The sequence below is a fragment of the Rana temporaria genome, chromosome 1 (genome assembly GCF_905171775.1).
Source record: "Rana temporaria chromosome 1, aRanTem1.1, whole genome shotgun sequence".
Taxonomy (NCBI): domain Eukaryota; kingdom Metazoa; phylum Chordata; class Amphibia; order Anura; family Ranidae; genus Rana; species Rana temporaria.
The window spans coordinates 283,754,040-283,773,769 of NC_053489.1; the positions used below are offsets into that span (position 1 = coordinate 283,754,040).

A 19,730-nucleotide genomic window follows, 5' to 3' on the forward strand; every position below is an offset into this window, starting at 1 on the left:
TTACGACGCATGCGGGGGATCCCTTCGGACGGATGGATCCGGTGAGTCTGTACAGACCAGCGGATCCATCCGTTGGGATGGATTCCAGCGGATAGATTTGATAGCATGTCATCAAATATTTATCCGCTGGAAATCCATCCCAGGGGATAAATATCCGCGGAAACAGATCCGCTGGAGTGTACACACCATAGGATCTATCCGCTGAAACCCATTCGCTGGGATTTTTCAGCGGATGGATTCTATCGTGTGTATGGGGCCTTAGACTTAGCGGTGTCCCTTGTAAAAGTATTGTAGCACTGCCCCCTTGGGTGTTGTTTAGAATTGCATGTTCCTCTGCGCCACCTTGACCCTGTGAACTTTCCAGCCCTTCTGAAACTCTAGGTTCAAACATTTTGTGTATACCTTTAAATAACACACTGACACCAGGTATATGGATTAGCTCTCTTGGTTTTACTCAAATGGAGAGTCTTGTAAAAGGGTATAAGTCAGCCAAGTCCTGGAAGAGTAGCCAAGACTCAGTTAAGAAAGTCCCCAAGCAAGTAAATGACATTTGGCAATTACAGAAATATAAAATTAAGGCATACAGAAAACAGACAGGAAATTAATGAGTTTCAAAAGGGTTACTGATTGCTGAATATAATACCACTGCTAAAGAGGAACCCCAGAGTGACCTATTATACCTTTAATCCTAATGAGAGATGAAGTAATATACTGGCTAGTGGTGTGTCCCTTTAAGTGGGGGTAGAATTAGCAGAGTTCAAAGATGCAAGGCCTTGTAGTTATCTTCACCGGCAAGTTGGAGCTCAAAGAAACAAGACTTCTAAATGTAACAAAGTGATATGCAGTCAAGGCAAAGCAGCTGGGATTGACCAGTGACAAAAGCCTGAACTCCCAGAAGTCCGGCCCCCTCCTCCTTCCACCTTCGCCGGGCCAATCAGAAAGCGTGGCACGCTTAGCGCATGTGCAGTAGAGAACCGGACGTGAAGCTTACCTGGATAAAAAAGTAATGTGGCAAGAAAATGTATGTATTTACACCCATGGTTACAATAAATCTAATTATTATCTATAAATCCTCAATTAGTAGGTGGTTGAAATGAGTCCCCCCTTGGTTTTGGCCAGGCACTACCCTGTTGGCCCTCACCAATCATACATTTTGACGTCTCAAATAATAAATTCCAGCTAATAATTGACTGAACAACAAAAAATTGAGGTCTAGATTAGACATGTGCACACTGAAAAATTTCGTTTCGTAATTTCGTTTTCGTCCAAAAAATTAATTTATTTAGTTACTCCCGAAATTCGTTTTTATTTATTTCGTTTTTCGTTAAAAAATGCATTCGTCCGAAAATCCAAATTAAGGTCGAATCTGTCTCTCTATGTCGAATCTTCATGTCTTTCTATGTCGAATATGTCATTGAAGGCTATGGTGTCTGTCGAATGTTATAATAGAAAAAAAAAAAAAGATTCGATAGAATCTTAAAAAAAAAAAAAAAAAAATTTAAGGCTTATGGTGTCTGTCTAGAAAAAAACAAATTGAGGCTATTGATGTATCATATCATATGTAATGGTCATGTGGTTCAGTCCTTAACTGCATATATAAACACATATCCCAATAAAAGAGAACTGGGAACAAGTAGGACCATTATGAACACACTGACTAATTGGTTATGCAAAAACTATAATATTTATTATCAAAAAATGATGGTGGAAAGATACATGATAGGGACTAAAAAAATATTTCTGTGGGACCTGATTCCATAAGAACTTAGTACAGGTAGCCACATAAACATACACACATGGACAGAACAAATAACATAAAAAGACTGTCCGGACATTGAGAGGTTAACGAAGGGTGTCCGTCTCTTGCTGGGAAATCCCAAATTAGATACGGCTAGCTGTAAAAGAGATAGGCTCTCCTCCCTGACCTCCCGAGAGCGAGCCACAGTGAAAGGGGAGAGAGATTAGATAGAGAAACTAGTTGCAGGCTTTCTACAGATATTTGACATATGTGTCCGTGGAGAAAAGGGAGAGAATCATTTGTGGTTTAAATATTCAATTGTATTCACTCCTATTAACACGCTTCCTTGCAACGGGCAGCAGTTCATCAGTATATATAGTTTCAGAGAAAACAGTGATTCAGGCGTTGTACATTACTGCTCCTGAAGTTTTGCAGTTTTCACATAACAGATAAATGAAGGAAGATGTGAATTGGTGACAGCTCTCCGTGTAGTATCTGCAGTGCACTTCAAAGGCTTGCACTCTGTGTATAGAAGGCAATAAAACAACACAGGCTGCTGTCATATTGCAGGGGGAATGGATATCAGAGCCGGTCTGATGAATGGATCACATAGTAGTGTTGTAAATCCCGAGAATTAGTACAGATAACTGCACTGCACTTCAGTGGGTGTATGCTGTGCTCGGACGCTGACAAAGCGGCACGGAATGCTGTTGGAATGTTACTTGGGAATGAATGAGATCCACGGAGCCTGTTTAGTAGAAACACATCAGTGTAATAGCTAGTATAGCAACGGGTAATTCCATGGATGTTCTCTTATATTCTCAAGAACCATCTAGTGGTTCATCTCCTCAAAGGCTCGGCGTCTCTTCTAGTCGGGCAGTCATACAAACGCCGATTAGATGGTTCTTGATGTGTTTCTACTAAATTGGCTCCGTGCGTGGATCTCATTCATTCCCCTGTAACATTCCAACAGCATACACCCACTGAAGTGCAGTTATCTCAGTGTATTAATAAGGATGAACCTTAAGTAGGTAAAAAAGATTGTAGATTCAGTTCATTGTTTAAACCTTGTGGCATAAGGGAATTTAGGCGATATATTATTACCATTTTATGGTGTCTGTCAAATGTTTAAAAAAAAAAAAGATTCGACAGAATCTTTAAAAAAAAAAAAAAAAAAAAATCGAATCTTTTCTCTCTATGTAGAATAGCACATTCGACCACAAAACGAAAACGAAAATAAAGCATTTGTTTATGTCGGATCTTTCGTTTTTCGTTTTCTGTGCTTTCGTTATCGTTTGTTAAAACGATAACGAAAATAGCTGAAATTCGGACGAAAATGCATTCGGACGAAAACGAATGCACATGTCTGGTCTAGATCTATTTTCATTCCTACAGGAAGCATAGTGTCCAACTTGTGCAGCCATAAGGTCTCATTTTGAGATACTACTTGTTTTAAGTTGGTGCCTCTACAGTGTTTTGCATTTTTGTCAACTCCAGAAAAGGTAAGTTGGGTTGGATCCCTATTAGGCCCCTTTCACACTGGGGCGGTTTGCAGGCGATTTTGCACTAAAAATAGAGCCTGCAGACCGACCTGAAACAGCGGCTGCTCTTTCTCCAGAGTGAAAGCCCGAGGGCTTTCACACTGGAGCGGTGCACTAGCAGGACCGCTCCAAAAGTCCTGCAAGCTGCATCTTTTGAGCGATGAAGGAGCGGTGTGTTTACCGCTCCTTCACCGCTTCTTTCCATTGAAAGCAATGGGAAACCACAGCTATACTGCTGGCAATGCACCTCTGCAGAGGCGCATTGCCCACGGTATTAACCCTTTTCCGGCTGCTAGCGGTGGGTAAAACCGCACTGCTAGCAGCCGAATACCACCGCAATTCTGACGATAAAGCGCCGCTATACCACCACCGAAACCTCCTGCCCCAGTGTGAAAGGGGCCTTATAGTACTATCTGAAGTGTTTCGACACACTATGTTTGAAAAACCCATTTTTGATAGTGGTTAGATGTTCATTTATTCTTGTGCTTAATTTCCTTGTTGTTTTGCCTACATATTGCTTTGGACATGGGCATTCCAACACATATGTAATATGTAATATATTCAGAGTCGCATGTAATAAGTGGTTTGACCTTAAATTGTTGTTCTGTAGCTGTAGTTGTTCTTAGATCTCTTTGTGGTTTTAAATGCCTTGCACCTAGTGCAATAGTGCAATAGTGAAAACCTGCCCTATCCAGAAAAGTCTGGTGCCCTTTTATAAATAAATGTGGATTTGTTTGGTAAAACTTTCTTTAAATCCTTATCTTTCAAAAGGATGGGCCAGTGTTTTTTTTTTTAAAAACATATTTCTCAATATTTTTGAAGAAACCCTGTAATAAAGGCTAGTTCTCCCTGAAAAGTATTTTTCTTATTATTAGTTACAAGGGATTGTCTATCAATGGCAAGGACTCGATCTTGACACCTTATCAATTGCCTAGATGAGTACCCTTTTCTGTTAATCTATTTGTAAGAATAGCAGATTGGGTGTTGTAATCATCAAGATTATCACAATTCCTCCCGATCCTCATATTTTGGCCCTTTGGTATTGCTGAAAGCCATTTGGGGTGATGGCAACTTTGAATTGGTACATAGCAGTTTCTATCTGTTTCTTTGAAATGGGTATGAATGTTGATTTTGTTTATTTATTTGTTAGTACTAAATCTAAATAGCTGATGGTCATTTCATCCCATTGCGCTACACATTTGAGACCGTAGGCATTGTTGTTCATGCTACCTAAAAATGACGATAAACTAGCCTGGGACCCTTCCCATAGCAAGAAAACATCACTGATATACCTTTTATAAAATTTGGGATCCGCCCACTTTTGTTTATAAAGGGTTTCTTGTTCCCACTTGTTCAGCACTAAATTAACCACACTGGGGGCATAACAAGCCACCATGGCCACTCCCTTTATTTGATTGTAATATTTATTTGAAAACCAAAAATAATTGTTCCTCATTGCTATTGTGAGTCCTTCAATTAAATAGTTTATTTGTGCATTTTTTAGTTGGGAATGTTTTTTTAATGCCCATTTAGCTGCCTTGAGGCCATCAGTTTGCTTAAAATTGGTGTACACGGATTCAATATCCACTTTAACCAATAAAGTACTATCACTAGTTTCCAAAGTGTAAAGTAATTTAATATGTTTCCTACTATCTTTTAAATAGGGTTTACCCTGTGTGACCAAGGGTTGGCGGTATATGTCCAAGTATTCTCCTAATCGCGAATAGAGAGAGCCAATCCCGCTTTTGTCATTTTTAAGTAAAGGGTTTTACACTATGGAGCTTTTTTCCCATCTAATTTTTAATGGGTTACCTTGGTGGAGAGGAGGCTATTATGTGAAAGAATACCTTGGTCCATCTCCAGCATAACCTTGCTTGGGTCCAGTCCTCTCTATACCAGGTGACCCTTCTTCTAGAAGTGTAATGCCGCATACACACAACTCTTTTTCATGACGAGACAAATGCCATTGTCGTTTTTTTACATTGTTCTATTTCACATCGTGAAAAACGATTGTATGTACACTTTAACGAGGGGGAAAAAACGTGCATGCTCAGAAGCAAGTTATAAGACGGGAGCGCTTGTTCTGGTAAAACTAGCGTTCGAAATGGAGATAGCACATTCATCACGCTGTAACAGACTGAAAAGCATGAAGACTGAAAAGCGTGAATCGTCTCTCACCAAACTTTTACTAGCACGCGGTAACACAAAATCAGCAAAAGCAGCCCAAAGGGTGGCACCATTAAAATGGAAATTCCCTTTTATAGTGCCATCGTACATGTTGTCGTACGTGTTGTACGTCACCGCGCTTTTCACGATCGTGTGTATGCAAGGCAAGCTTGAGAGGAATCACGTCGAGAAAAACGGTCATGTGTACGCGGCATAAGATATTTTATATCATGTTTTTATTACAGATCTTCAAAACATCTCATATAAATAGAATAACCAATGATATGTCCCTTAAAAAAAAAAAAAAAATCAAATCTTGTAAACGTGCTTAAATGAGGAGAAGGAAAAATGTTATCAGTTTTTGTTCTGTATTTGGCTTAGGTAACTTGAGTAGGGACTATTTTAGGATGAGTAACAGCATGAAAACATGAATCCTGAAGAAATTAGTACTATTATCTTATAAATGTTAAGAGTTTCGAGAGCGGAGTGATGAAAACAACAGAAAAAGTTAAAACAAATTTTATACTAATAAGACAATTATTTATGGTCCCTTACCTCATCAAGTGACTCATAGTGATCTTGTACAGATTTAGCTATGAAATCATTCAAAGCTTCTATAAATTTCTTCAGCTTATTTAGGGCAGATGATGGAAAATATTTTAAAACTGGGATAAAATCTGCCAGAAGTCCAGCCCCAGACAATCTTTGGAGGTCATCATTTATTTCAACTATTTGGAGAAACTCTTTGTCATGATGATTATATCTCTTACCAAAACACAAGGCGCACACAACATTGGCAACGGTAATTGTTACAAGGGGGAGAGGGTTGAAACTTCCCTGCTTTGCGGACTGTTGTGTCATGTTGTTAACCAGCTCTGATGCTTCAGCAGATATGTATTCTTCAAGACGACAAGAGCAGTTTGATGAATTGGCCTCTTCTTTTGAAAAAGACCTCAAAGCATTTTTCATTATTTTCTTATGTATTTTCCAGGCTTCATTGTACTTCTCGGAAAATGTCATACTTTGTCCATTGGCTAGCAGAGAAAAAGAATAAAATTCTGGCCTGTTTGCAAAATGTTCCCCTTGTTTACCAAGGACCTTTTTTACTGTGTCAGAACCACTTACAACGACTATAGGCATCATGCCCAATTTGATGAGGAAGACATCTCCATACAGTTTTCTCATCTCAGTAAGAGATATATGAGCTTTATCTCCAAGCTGAAAGAAGTTCCCTACAATAGGCAGTGACCATGGGCCTGGCAAAGCAAGTCCTCTTCTTTTGCGTGACCTCAGTACAAGTAAAACCGTTGTTAAGGTAATTAGAATCACAGTCACTTTAAATGAAAACAGTTCTCCCAGTAGGTTCTTCAAAGCTGTAAAGGAAATAAACACAGTCTTTAAACCCTTCCGTAAAGTGTTTATTGCTACAAATTTTCCAGTCTTAAGAGCCTAATCATCACTTTTTCCCTTTCCTTTAGTAACCATACACTGCAACTTTTGGCACTCTCCATGGCCACAGATATCCCACTAAAAACAAAGTCAGCTTTTAACACTAATGCTTTCCCCAAGTATTACCTTGTTACACTCACAAGATTAAAGATTTTAAAGTACTCATCTTAACAATATGAAAACGCACATGTCTCGTCTTTCCTTATTGTGGCTTCAGTATGATTTTCTACATTAGTCTGACTATTCAATAGAGTTTTAAAACACAGCTACAAGTACCCATAGTGCACAACTTTATTCTTGCTTACTTAAGAGTACTTAAATAATACAAATATGAAGACTTACAAGTCTTCTAGCTCTGTTCTGTCAGCGGGATGTGCCGGTTTTTGTGGCACATCTCTTAGTAAAAACAGACCCGTTATAAGTTGCTGATCGCTGCCATTACTTTTTAGACCTTATGATGTTTGCGCAAACCAATCAATACAAGCTTATTGGGATTTTTCTTAACCCCAAAAAATTGGCAGAATGCAGATTGGCCTAAATTTCTAATTTCTTTTTTTTTTATTATTATTATTATTGGATATGTTTTATAGCAGAAATTTCCAGGCTTTTTTTATTTAAAGTGCAACAAATAAAATAAAAAAACAGTGGTGATCGAATACCACAAAACGAAAGCTATATTTGTGTGAAAAAAATATATATACATTTTATTTGGGTACAGTGTTTCATGAGCATGCAATTGTCAGTTAAACTAACGCAGTGCCAAAAAGCAAAAAATGGCCTGGTCATGGTGTGGGTGTTTTTATTTATTTTTTACATTTTGTTATGAATGACTAAAAAGGGGTACTATGTACCTCATATTTTTGACATTGCAAGGTCCATAAAGACATGGATGAGGGAGTTTGGGGTGGAGGTGTTATTTTTCTCCTAACCACTCAAATATTGCTTTCCTTTCTTATATTGTTTTGTTTATTGATGTATGTATATATATATATATATATATATATATATATATATATATATATGTGTATGTAAATATATATATATATATGTATATATATATATATATATATATATATATATATATATATATATATATATATATATATATATATATATATATATATATGTGTATATGCATGTTTCAGTATTCTGTGAGAAAACATTGTTCTTCATCACAGAGGAACTTGACTGGCCTGACCTCAACCTGATCGAACACCTTTGGGATGAATTAGAGTGGGGACTGTGAGCCAGGACTTCTCGTCCACATCAGTGCCTGACCTCACAAATGCGCTTCTGGAAGAATGGACAAATATTTCCATAGACACACTCCTAAACCTGAAAATAGTGAAATTCAGCGCCAAACAATAAATCAAATAATTAAAAATAAAAATAAGCTGCTCCTCATATACAATACTGATTGCAATAATTGAAAGGATAGGTAGAGGGCGCTATACCACAAGTGATAAAACCAATAAATCTCCTATAATAGTGATCTTAAATATATAATATTCAATAAAGTGAACAAATTGAACAAAAAAATTATATATAAGTTGAATAGTGTCTCTGAGTCATAGGAGACCCCTATGACATAAAGTCCCAATAAAAAATAAGTAATAAGTAGGTAATTCAATCTTCTTATTTGCTGAAATTTTGATTTAAGTGAAAGTAAAATGCCACCATCATACTTGAATCTTCTTTACACCCAAAATGTGCTGAAGAAAATTGATGCGCTTACCAGAACGAGTTGACTACTTTAATGAAAAAGTTAGTCAAATGAGCTTGAGCAGGATTGTGCCTGCACACATGTTGACAGGAAAATAGATAGATGTATAACCTCGTCCCCAGGCGTTCCAAATAGGATATGTGGAAAAACCAGGGAAAAGCCAATAGCGTAATATTGCTTTTATTAAAACACTTAAAAACACAGGAAAAGCCAAATGGCCTCTTACTGTAAAAGTGCCTATCGGGCACTGGGGCTGCAGACACTTCACCGCCAATATGCGGTAGGGGTGACACTCCTAAACCTGGTGGGCCAACTCAATATTGAACCCTGTGGACTAAGACTTGGATGCCATTAAAGTTCATGTGCGTGTAAAGGCAGGTGTCCTGATACTTTTGGTAATATGTATTTGCAAGCCTCTACTTCAAGAGATGTGGTCTTATCCACTGCTATCTCCGATCCCCACTAATCCATTACCCCTAATAATCAAATAAGTAAAATCAGCCATTGCATAGTTCCTTTTTTTTTTACAATGTGGTCTCATTTACTAATTAGCAACCTTAACAAATTTGGTGACTTTCCCCCTATTGCAGGTCACCAGTAGCTGATGAAAAATGGCTAAAAAAAGTAATAGAAAAATGATAAAAAACAACTTTACAAGAAATAAAAAATAATAATAATAATATATTAAATGAAAGGCACATGTAGTGACAACATGACCTTCTAAAAGAGATTTGTTAGGAATTTAACCACTTCCCGACGGCCGTACGACTATATACGGCCGCAGGGTGGTTCTACTTCTCTGGGGCGCCGTCTTTTTACAGCCGCCCCTTTGCTTGTTCCCCGCGCGCGCTCCCGAGCGCGCAGCGGTGAACTGCTGTGCTGGCCGTGTCCCTTGGACACAGCCAATCACAGATCACCGTGAACGGCCAATCGGAGTGGCCGTTTGCTAGGGGATCTGTGCGGCCAATGAGAGATGATCTCATATGTAAACATATGTAGAATACGTATCCGCCTAGACTGAGGATAAAAAAAATGTTTAAAAAAAATTGAGCTATTTATTATAGCAACAAGTAAAAAGTTTTTTTTTTTTTCAAAATTGTCACTCTATTTTTGTTTATAGCGCAAAAAATAAAAGACGCAGAGGTGATCAAATACCACCAAAAAAAAGCTCTATTTGGGGGGGGGAAAGGACGTCAATTTTGTTTGGGAGACACGTCGCACGACCGCGCAATTGTCAGTTAAAGCGACGCAGTGCCGAATCGCAAAAAGTCCTCTGGGCAGGAAGGGGGTTTAAGTGCCCAGTAAGGAAGTGGTTAACAAATTGTACATTTTCTGTATGTCTTATCCCAAAAGTTAAGTCAATGCCTATTAAAGTCTAATGCTGTGTACACACGACCGTTTTTCATGGAAAAAAACAAAGTTTTTCTCTACGTGATTCCTCTCAATATAAAGCAAAGATAGTGTAACAACAAGTCTATTCAAGTCCTGTAATTTTCTAAAGCAGCGCTAATTGTCACTCAGCTCAGCGTGACCAATCTTTTCCTATAATAGTTCATAAGAAGTATGGGTGTAAGGGAATATATCCAACGGAACCCAGAAGTGCTTCTAAACTACAAGGTGCTCTTCACTCCAAACAGGACCCCAGAAGATATCCAGAAACATTTTTATGACCTGAGACGTCAGGTCTGGGAGAAGCTGGCACTTATAAGGAAGCATGCCAGGGGCACGGGAGGAGGACCAGCCTGCAATGTGCAGTTGACCGATGAGGAGGAGCGTATCGCCCAATGCCTGCAGCGTGAGCAGGTGGAGGGCATGAAAGGTTTTGACTCTGGTGACCAGTCCTTGAGGTCAGGTAAGTGTGTTTTCTCTCCTATACGATGTGTAGCATGTGAGGGGTGGAAGGGAATATGTGACAAGTGTGTGGGTCCACCAACATGTGAATGTTTTGTGTCATCCACAGATGTGCTGGAAGGAGCTGGGCCCTCGTCGGCTGCTGGGCGACCCACACCATCCAGGGATGAGAGTGCCCATACCTCACCTCTTGAGGAAGTAGAGGAGGAGCAAGGGAACCTGGAGGAAGTGTTCTACCTTGTTGAGGAGGCTCACCCTCCTCCTCCATCAGAGGACTCCCCTCACCCTCCTCCTCCATCAGAGGACTCCCCTCACCCTCCTCCTCCATCAGGGGAAGCTCCTCCAGGGCCTCCCCATATACACAGCCCCAAGCCTCTCCTGCCCCCAGGAAGGCCACCCGCAAAACCAGGGGTGTTCCTGATGTGATCCAGGAAAATCTGGCCAGGGATCAGGCCCGCCAGACCCAACATATGGGTGCTGTTGCCCGGGACGTGCGGCGTGTCGCAGAGAGCCTGGCATACGCAGCACAGATTCCCGATAGTCTGCAGGATATCAGCGGGAACTGTGCTGCGATAGTGACCTGCGTTGGTGAACTGCAGGCCACGACCTCACGCCTCGTGACTGAGGTGAAGAGCCTCACAGTGGCTGTAAAGGCCAATAGTGCTGCCATCGCGGCAGAGGGGAGGCAGAGGAGGCGCCACCATCAGCTAACCACCACCCGCCAGCTGCGGATGCAGGCAGAGACCAACGCGGTGCTCACCCGCATTGCCCTGGCGTTGGAGGGCAGGCAGCCAGCACCTGGCAGACCTGAGGATAAGCCTGCTCCGGATGCCCTACCCCCCCACCTGCGGCTCCGACCAGGCAACTGAGGACCCGGGCCACCAGGCGTAGCCCACGCCAGGCCAATTGATTCCCTTTTTTATTTATATATATGCTCTGGTGAAGAGCCTTTTTTATTTATTTATATATATGCTCTGGTGAAGAGCCTTTTTTTTTATTTATATATATGCTCTGGTGAAGAGACTTTTTTATTTTATTTATATATATGCTCTGGTGAAGAGACTTTTTTTTTAAGACTGCACACGGTCAGTAGTGCAGGCTACAGTGTGACTGGTGTGTGAATGTGGGGATGACACTCCTGCCAGTAAGGTGTGTCACCCTGGGTCGTCGGGGAGACGTTATCCCCACGACCGTGTGAATGTGGTATGAATGGACAGTGACACCATTTGGGCCTTGGCACGGCATTGCTGCTCCCAAGTCCTGCATGGTGGACTTGGGCTAATCCAATGTGATGTGGATGTGGTGTGTGTGAGCTAGGGACCACAGTGGTGTGCATGCGTGCATTCTCCTTGTGCCATGATGAATGTGTGTGTTTAACTTGCAAACATGCCTACCACCAGGCATCTCCTGACTGCTCTTCCCTCAGCAGATGGGGTAGCCTCGAACAGGGGGGGACTGTCTGATTCGGGGGTCAGGTCTTCACGTATCTCAATCTCCAGGCCCTTTCTCATGGCGTAGTTGTGCAGCACACAACATGCACCGATGATCTGGCACACAAAGTTCGGGGAATACAACAGGGTCCCCCCGGAATTATCCAGGCATCAGAAACGGGACTTCAGGAGGCCAAATGTGCGTGCATCATTGTATCTTCTCTCTCCCCTGGTTTGGGGATCCCGGAATGGAGTCATGAGATGGGGCCCAAGTGCATATGCAGAGTCACCTGGAAGGGAAAAGACAGGAGGATGTTAGTCGTGCATGTGCCCCTCGTGATGTCTGCATCATGGGGTCGGACAGTCATGCCTGACACCCATATCACTCACCAACAAGCCAGCTGTCCCCGTACACGTTCTGTTCAAATTCTGTTGGGATGTTGCCTTGACGGAATATGTAGCTGTTGTGGCTGGACCCGGGGTGTTTGGCACGGACGTGCCATATGAGGCATTGGGCATCGGCTATCACCTGTACGTTGATGGAATGCCAATGCTTCCGATTGCAGTATATGTGCTCTGTGGCACGGGGGGCCGTAGTGCCACATGTGTGCAAACAATGGCCCCCACGGTGCGTGGGAATCCTGCAATTCTGTAGAAATCCTGCCTTGCCTTCTGCCGCAGATGCTCATGGGTGGGTTTGATGAAGTGGTGGGACATGCGTCTGAGGATTGCGGGGACAACCTGGTGCACGCATCTGCTCATGGTGGATTGTGACATCCCAGCCACGACTCCACTTGTTCTTTGAAAAGATCCACTTGCAAGGAAATGCAGTGTTGCCAGTACCTTGACCAGTGGCTCCACTGCTTGTGAGTGTTTTGTCTTTCTGGTGATGTCATCATGCAGGGCTGTGGCTAATTCCAGGATGGCATCAGAGCTGAATCTAAAGATGCGATACACCTCCGAATCACCCATGCCAAAGACGTTCTTGCGCGCTCGGTATATCCTCTCCCGTGCCCTCCTACGTGCCTGTGGATGCAGAAGTAGTGCTAGGACCACGGCTGCCCCTGGAATGTTGGCATACAGATGTGTTGTCCTCAGGGCCAGATTAAGAACATCATGGGCCTGGTGCTGAGGATTTTGGTGGGGCCTTTTAGGCTGCATTCACACCTCCGCGACAAGTAACGCCGCGTACGCGGCGTATTTTGCCGCGAATAGTGTAACTTTTTTTTTACAAATCCTTCCTATTGCTTTGTATGGCCGAACGCCAATGCCGCCTGAAAAAAAGGGTCCGGGACTTTTTTTCATGCCGCAGGTGTACGGCGTCTATGAGATGTGAACCATCTCATAGACAGCAATGGGAATTCTCCCCTCCAGCGGCACGAGCGGCCGGCGTCGGGCGTTTTGTCGCGGAGGTGTGAATGGGGTGTAATAAATAATAAATAAATGCGTGGGAATGACATGAACGCAGCCCAGCCAAGGCAAGTGACCAAAGGCACAGAACCCAGAAGGAAGACCGGGTGAAGATGGAAGTGTCCGGGCCCCGCCTGATTCATCGCAGCACTGGAGGGCTCAGTCTGAAAATGTAAGTGTACCCTAATGTGCTAATATGCTGTGCATACTTGTACGTTGTGGCATAACCTACCCCAGGGCCTCTAAAAAGTAGTAATGTCAGGAAAGTTTACTACCGCTTTATTATCACAGGATCCCAGGAGCCTCTCATGGGGCCCCCTACTGATCCGGTGGACGGTGGCCCTTGGGCAGTGCCTAAGTGCACAGTTGCCAACATTTAAAAAATATTTTCAGGGCCACTTTTTTATATAAGTGCTATATTTAGAGTAGCTGAGATCCCCGATGTTCCTCTATACATCATAGTAGTAATCACAAAATTAAATGAGTACTAATAATGGGGCAGAACAAATATGAGAACTGATATTTCCTTTAGTTGAACTAACAAAAGTGTGTCCATTGTAGAGCTGGTAACATTGAGGATATTCAGTATAATTTTAAAGAACTGTTTTTGTGGGTAAGCGACATAGGGGAGGAATATGGATGGTATATAAGTGGGAAGTATGTGCAGGTGAGGGAGAGGAATGTGGAGGGTCTAACAGTGGGCACTATGTACAGGAGAGGAGTACAAGGGGTACGGAAAAAAGCACTATGTACAGGAAGAGTGAGGGGGTATGACAGAGGGTAGTACGTACCAGAGAGAAGTGTGGAGGGTATGATGGGGCAGTATGTACAGGAGAGGAGTGTGGAGGGTATGACAGTGGGCAGTATGTACAGGAGAGGAATGTAGACGGTATGATAGTGGGCTCTATGTATAGGAGAGGAGTGTGGAGGGTATGACAGTGAACACTATGTATAGGAGAGGAGTGTTGAGGGTATGACAGTGGGCACTATGTATAGGAGAGGAGTGTGGAGGGTATGACAGTGGGCACTATGTATAGGAGAGGAGTGTGGAGGGTATGACAGTGAGCAGTATGTACAGGAGAGGAGTGTGGAGGGTGCGACAGTGGGCACTAAGTACAGGAGAGAAGTGTATGACAGCAGGCACTATGTACAGGAGAGGAGTGTGAAGGGTATGACAGTGGGCGCTATGTATAGGAGAGGAGTGTGGAGGGTATGACAGTGGGCACTATGTACAGGAGAGGAGTGTGTAGGGTATGACAGTGGGTACTATGTATAGGAGAGAAGTGTGGAGAGTATGACAGTGGGCACTATGTACAGGAGAGGAGTGTGGAGAGTATGACAGTGAGCACTATGTACAGGAGTGGAAGGATATTTAGGGACTGAGTAGTGGTTAAGCGGGTCATACATGGATTGAAATTACGCCAATTATGCAGAGACCAGCCATAGTCAATCTATGTATGGGCTAGCTGGTTTTACACAAGTCAATCTATTAATCAACTTGAGTACAACCAGCCTGTTTTTTTTTCTTAAAACAATCAGTGCTGCCAGCTAAAGTTAGCAACACTGATCATTGTACGCACTGGCAGAACACAATAACACTGCAGGAGTGATTCCCCCATCCACAGGTCAGCAGGTGAGAGGGTGTGTGGGGACAGGCAGGGGAGAGATACTAGTCAGTGGCTGGGTAGGCACTGGTAGTATCAGAGCCAGATACACACAGGTTACATACGCCACGATCGTTAGAGCGAGAACAATAATTCTAGTACTAGACCTCCTCTGTAACTCTAAACATGTAACCTAAAAAAATGTAAAGCATCGCTTAGGATACCAAAAAAAATTGTGCTAACTTAACTAACTAACAGTTTTTTTAATGAATGAAACATTTTTTTCCAAAAAAACATGTTTGAAAAATTGCTGCGCAAAAACCGTGCTAGAGCTGCACAATTAATCGTTAAAAAAATCGTGATCTCGATTCAACCCCCCTGACGATCTTCAATGCAGAGTTTGCTGATTCTTTCATATAACAAGTGGAGAGACTTTCAGCTGTCAAAAGAAAATATCTGGGCAGTCTGCCAAGTTGTTAACAGGAAACATTGTAACTGACACTTCCTTCTTAGATCAAAGGGATACACTTCTGTGTGTAAAGAACAAATCTGGGCAGTCTGCGAAGTTTGTAAACAAAATGAAACATTGTAACTAACTAACATTGTAACTAAATTTAACTACTTAAAGTCCAACACTTGTTTCTTAAGTTAGAAAGCAATATTATTTGCTAGAAAATTACTTGGAACTGCCAAACATTATATATATATTTTAGCAGAGACTCTAGGGAATACAATGGCTATTGCTGCAATATTTTATGTCACACTGCATTTGCCCATTTCAATGAATAATAAAAACCATAAAAACAAAACAGTGAAGTTAGCCCATTTTTTTTTTTTTTAATGTGAAACATGATGTTACGCCGCAACAATCGTGAGAGAATCGTGATCTATCTTCTAAGCAAAAAAATTGCAATTCTCATTTTAGTCAGAATTGTGCAGCTCTATACCGTGCAACATAAAAAGTGCAAAGACCACCATAGAGTAATTTTATAGCAAAAAACAAATGATGATTTTTACATGTAGTAGAGAAGTGTCAGAATTGGCCTGGGTGGCAAGGGGTTAATTACCATGAGTAATATACAAATAATTATTATAAGCACTGTGATCCTTTCAGTCTGCTGTAGTGTGTCAGCTTGTATTTATATTGGCGGCTCTGAATGTAGCTTCTGACAGGCTGTGCAAGCAGGCCCGTATCTCCGGAACCATAAATGATAGCCGTCCCATATTTTAACCAGTTGTGGGGTAGCTCTTCCCATGCCTACCCCCAAATGTGGGGTTTCTGTGACCTCTGGTCATCGAGCTACAACCCCCCAAATTCGATCTTAGAAAAAAAAAAATTCTTAAAAAAAAAAAAAAAAAATTTTTTTTTTTTTTTGGGCAAATGGGCCTATCTTGAGAAAGGGGCCTGGAGCTGCAGCTCCATCAGCCCCATTGTTAATCCGGCCCTGGTTGTCCTGCAAGTGTGGTTGCTCAGCTCGTCCGTAACGGTACTGCTGCAGCTACTCTCCAGCTGACTTGTGCAAGTCTGGTGTAAAGTTACCCCTGCTTTATGAGGGGTAACTTTAGGCCGGGCGTGCAACTTACGCGCACCGCGCGTAGCCTGGGCCGGACACGCGTATGTTCGGGAATCGTTTTTTTCTCCCTCATTTGAAAGTTACGTCGGTCGGGAGAAGCCTATTTTCAGGCGTATCTAGTTCTGTGGGTATGGTGCAAAGATACGACGGCACACATTTACACTTACGCGGCGTATCTCGAGATACGTCGGCGTAAGTCCTACGTGAATCTGGCCCATAGTGTTTACAAAATAGGTTTTTTTTTCGGTACTGCGACATTAAGGCGGACACTTCGGACACTTTTAACACATTTTTTGGACCATTGGCATTTTTATAGCGATCAGTGCTATAAAAATGCATTGGATTACTATAAAAATGCCACTGGCAGGGAAGGGGTTAACACCAGGAGCGGGGAACGGGTTAAGTATGTTCCCTGGGTGTGTTCTAACTGTAGGGGGGGTGGCCTCACTAGAGGAAATGACTGATCGTTGTTCATACATTGTATGAACAGACGGTCAGGCATTTCTCCCCTGACAGGACCGGGAGCTGTGTGACGAGCAATAGCGAGTGCCCGGCGATGATCGCGCCCGCCGGGTACGCGCACGAGAGTCAGTGGCCGCTAAGAGAGCCGACGTTATTGTACAGGCTCTCGCGCAGGGGAGCCGACCTGCCGCCGTAGAACTACGGCGGCTGGTCGGCAAGTAGTTAAGGCTTGTAAGCATGTAAATGTTGGTCGCGTCCACCGCTAACCAACACAGCGCTACTTCCTTGCTGTTGGAACGCACCTGGAACGCACAGCATCACTACGTCACTTCCTGATGCCGTGAGGTCAACCCTGACGTTTCGTCCTTACGACTTCCTCTGATGGTTTGACCTCATAGCACGGCATCAGAGATTTTATAGGAGGAATATAGAGACAGCGCCTTAACCCCTCCAGTCCCAGCTCATGCTCCCCACATAACCGTGTAAACACTAAGCTGAATTTTCACTGGGGATGCACCCTCATCTCACTCCATTACTCCTGCTGCATATTTCCTCATATTTTAAGAAGCAAACAATAAATAAATAGCGTAGCTACTCCTTATATAATCACTGCATATAGCAGCTGTTTAGTTACATGGTCACATTAATATGTATCATCATAAGGCAACACATTAATATCCAATAAAGGCGATATGTATAAAACACCGCCAAATATTAAAACAGCCTACAAATTAAGAAAATACATGATTAAAAAAAAGGAGATGATTAAAACAATCCCTCAAATATTCCAAAATATAGAAATATAGAATAAAATTTTAAATAAAATTTCAAAATATATATAAAAATTATTACAACTCTTATTAATATAATAAAAAATCCCTCAAAATTATGATACTCTCATTAGACACAATCAGACTCAAGCCTGCCTTGCATACACACGATCGTGATAAAAAATGTTCGAGCACAGCGCAGTGACGTAAAACAAGTACAACGGCACTAGAAAGAGGAAGTTCCATTCGAATGGTGCCACTCTTTGGGCTTGACTATGCAAATTTCCCTTCTCATAACTTGCTTCTGAGCATGCACGTTTTTTCCCCATCGTTAAAGCCTACACACGACCATTTTTCATTACGAGAAAAATGACAACGTGAAAAACACGAGCTTACACACGATCGTTTTTAATGGCCAATTTAAAAAATTAAATTTTTCTCGTCATGAAAAACAGTTCTGTGTACGTGGCATTACTCCACTTTCATGGGAAAAAATATTGCAAATAAAATAGTGTATACAATAGAGACACAAGCCATATTGTAAATTATTGTTTTTAAAAATGATATTTCCTTTTCAATCTGCAGTGCTGTCATTTACTGTAAAATTCAATGCAATATGGCATTCTGTACACAGTTGGTGTACGTACGCATTACCCCCCACCCAGATATAATTTCCTGCTTGTGTGATTGGCTCACTGATTTTTGCAAGTGCATCAGCTGATCAGAAATAAAAAGGTCACTCCCATTCAGTCCTGCACAAGGCATGATCTAACAGAAGAGCTAATTTTTCAGAGCAGAGACAGGTAGAACTTTGCAAATAAATTTGATAAAATGCTTGCAATTTACACTAACCCCTTCGTGACCAGATGTACTGCGGCAGGTTGGCTCCCCTGGGCGAAACAACGATAACCTTACGTTGGTTTGCCCTTTGACCACTAGGAGGCGCGCGCTCCGCCAGAGCCAGTTCGAGTGCCCATCGGGCACGCCGCTCGTGTCAAAGCGAGAACTGGGATCTGTGTGTGTAAACATACAGATCCTAGTTCTCTCAGGGGAGAGGAGACAGATCATGTGTTCATACTATGAACACCGATCTCTCTCTCCTCCTAGTCAGTCCCATCCCCCCCACAGTTAGAACATACCTAGGGAACACAGTTAACCACTTGATCGCCCCCTAGTGTTAACCCCTTCTCTACCTGACATTTATACAGTAATCAGTGAATTTTTTATAGCACTAATCGCTGTACAATTGTCACTGGTCCCATAAATGTGTCAAAAGTGTCTGATCTGTCTGCCACAATTTTGCAGTCCCGATAAAAACCACTGATCACCGACATTACTAGTAAAAAAAAAAATAATAAAAATGTCATAAATCTATCCCCTATTTTGTTGAAGCCATAACTTTTGCGCAAACCAATCAATATACGCTTATTGCGATTTTTTTACGAAAAATATGTAGAAGAATACATATGGGCCTAAACAGAGGAAAAATGTATTTATTTTAAAACAATTGGGATATTTATTATAGCAAAAAGTAAAAGATATTTAGCCAGATTCAGAGAGAGTTAGGCCGGCGTATCAGTAGATACGCCGATGTAACTCGGAATCTGCGCCGTCCTAAGTTTAAGTGTATGCTCAAACTGAGATACACTTAAACCTAGCTAAGATACGACGGCCTGCGTCGTCGTATCTTAGGGTGCAATTTTTCCTTTGGCTGCTAGGTGGCGCTTCCGTTGAGTTCGGCGTAGAATATGTAAATGCCTAGATACGCCGATTCACGAACATACGTGCGCCCGTTGCAGTAAAGATACGCCATTTATGTAAGGCATTTTCCGGCGTAAAGTTATTCCATCAAATAGCTGGCCTAGTCAATGTTAAGTATGGCCGTCGTTCCCGCATCAAAATGTGAAAATTTTACGTTGTTTGCGTAAGTCGTCCGTGTATAGGGCTGGACGTAATTTACGTTCACGTCGAAACCAGATGTCCTTGCGGCGTACTTTGGAGCAATGCACACT

The 19,730-nt window shown here is 42.1% G+C and overlaps 1 protein-coding gene across 1 annotated transcript in view; it reads right to left on the reverse strand.

The window, feature by feature from the left end:
- The window catches only part of LOC120943189 (cytochrome P450 1A1-like), a 48,308-nt gene that overhangs the window by 17,947 nt on the left and 10,631 nt on the right, over positions 1-19,730 (reverse strand). Inside the window, exon 2 of the mRNA XM_040356350.1 lies at positions 6,001-6,818. Within this exon, the coding sequence (XP_040212284.1) occupies positions 6,001-6,818 (818 nt within the window). The remainder of the gene's footprint in view (positions 1-6,000; positions 6,819-19,730) is intronic.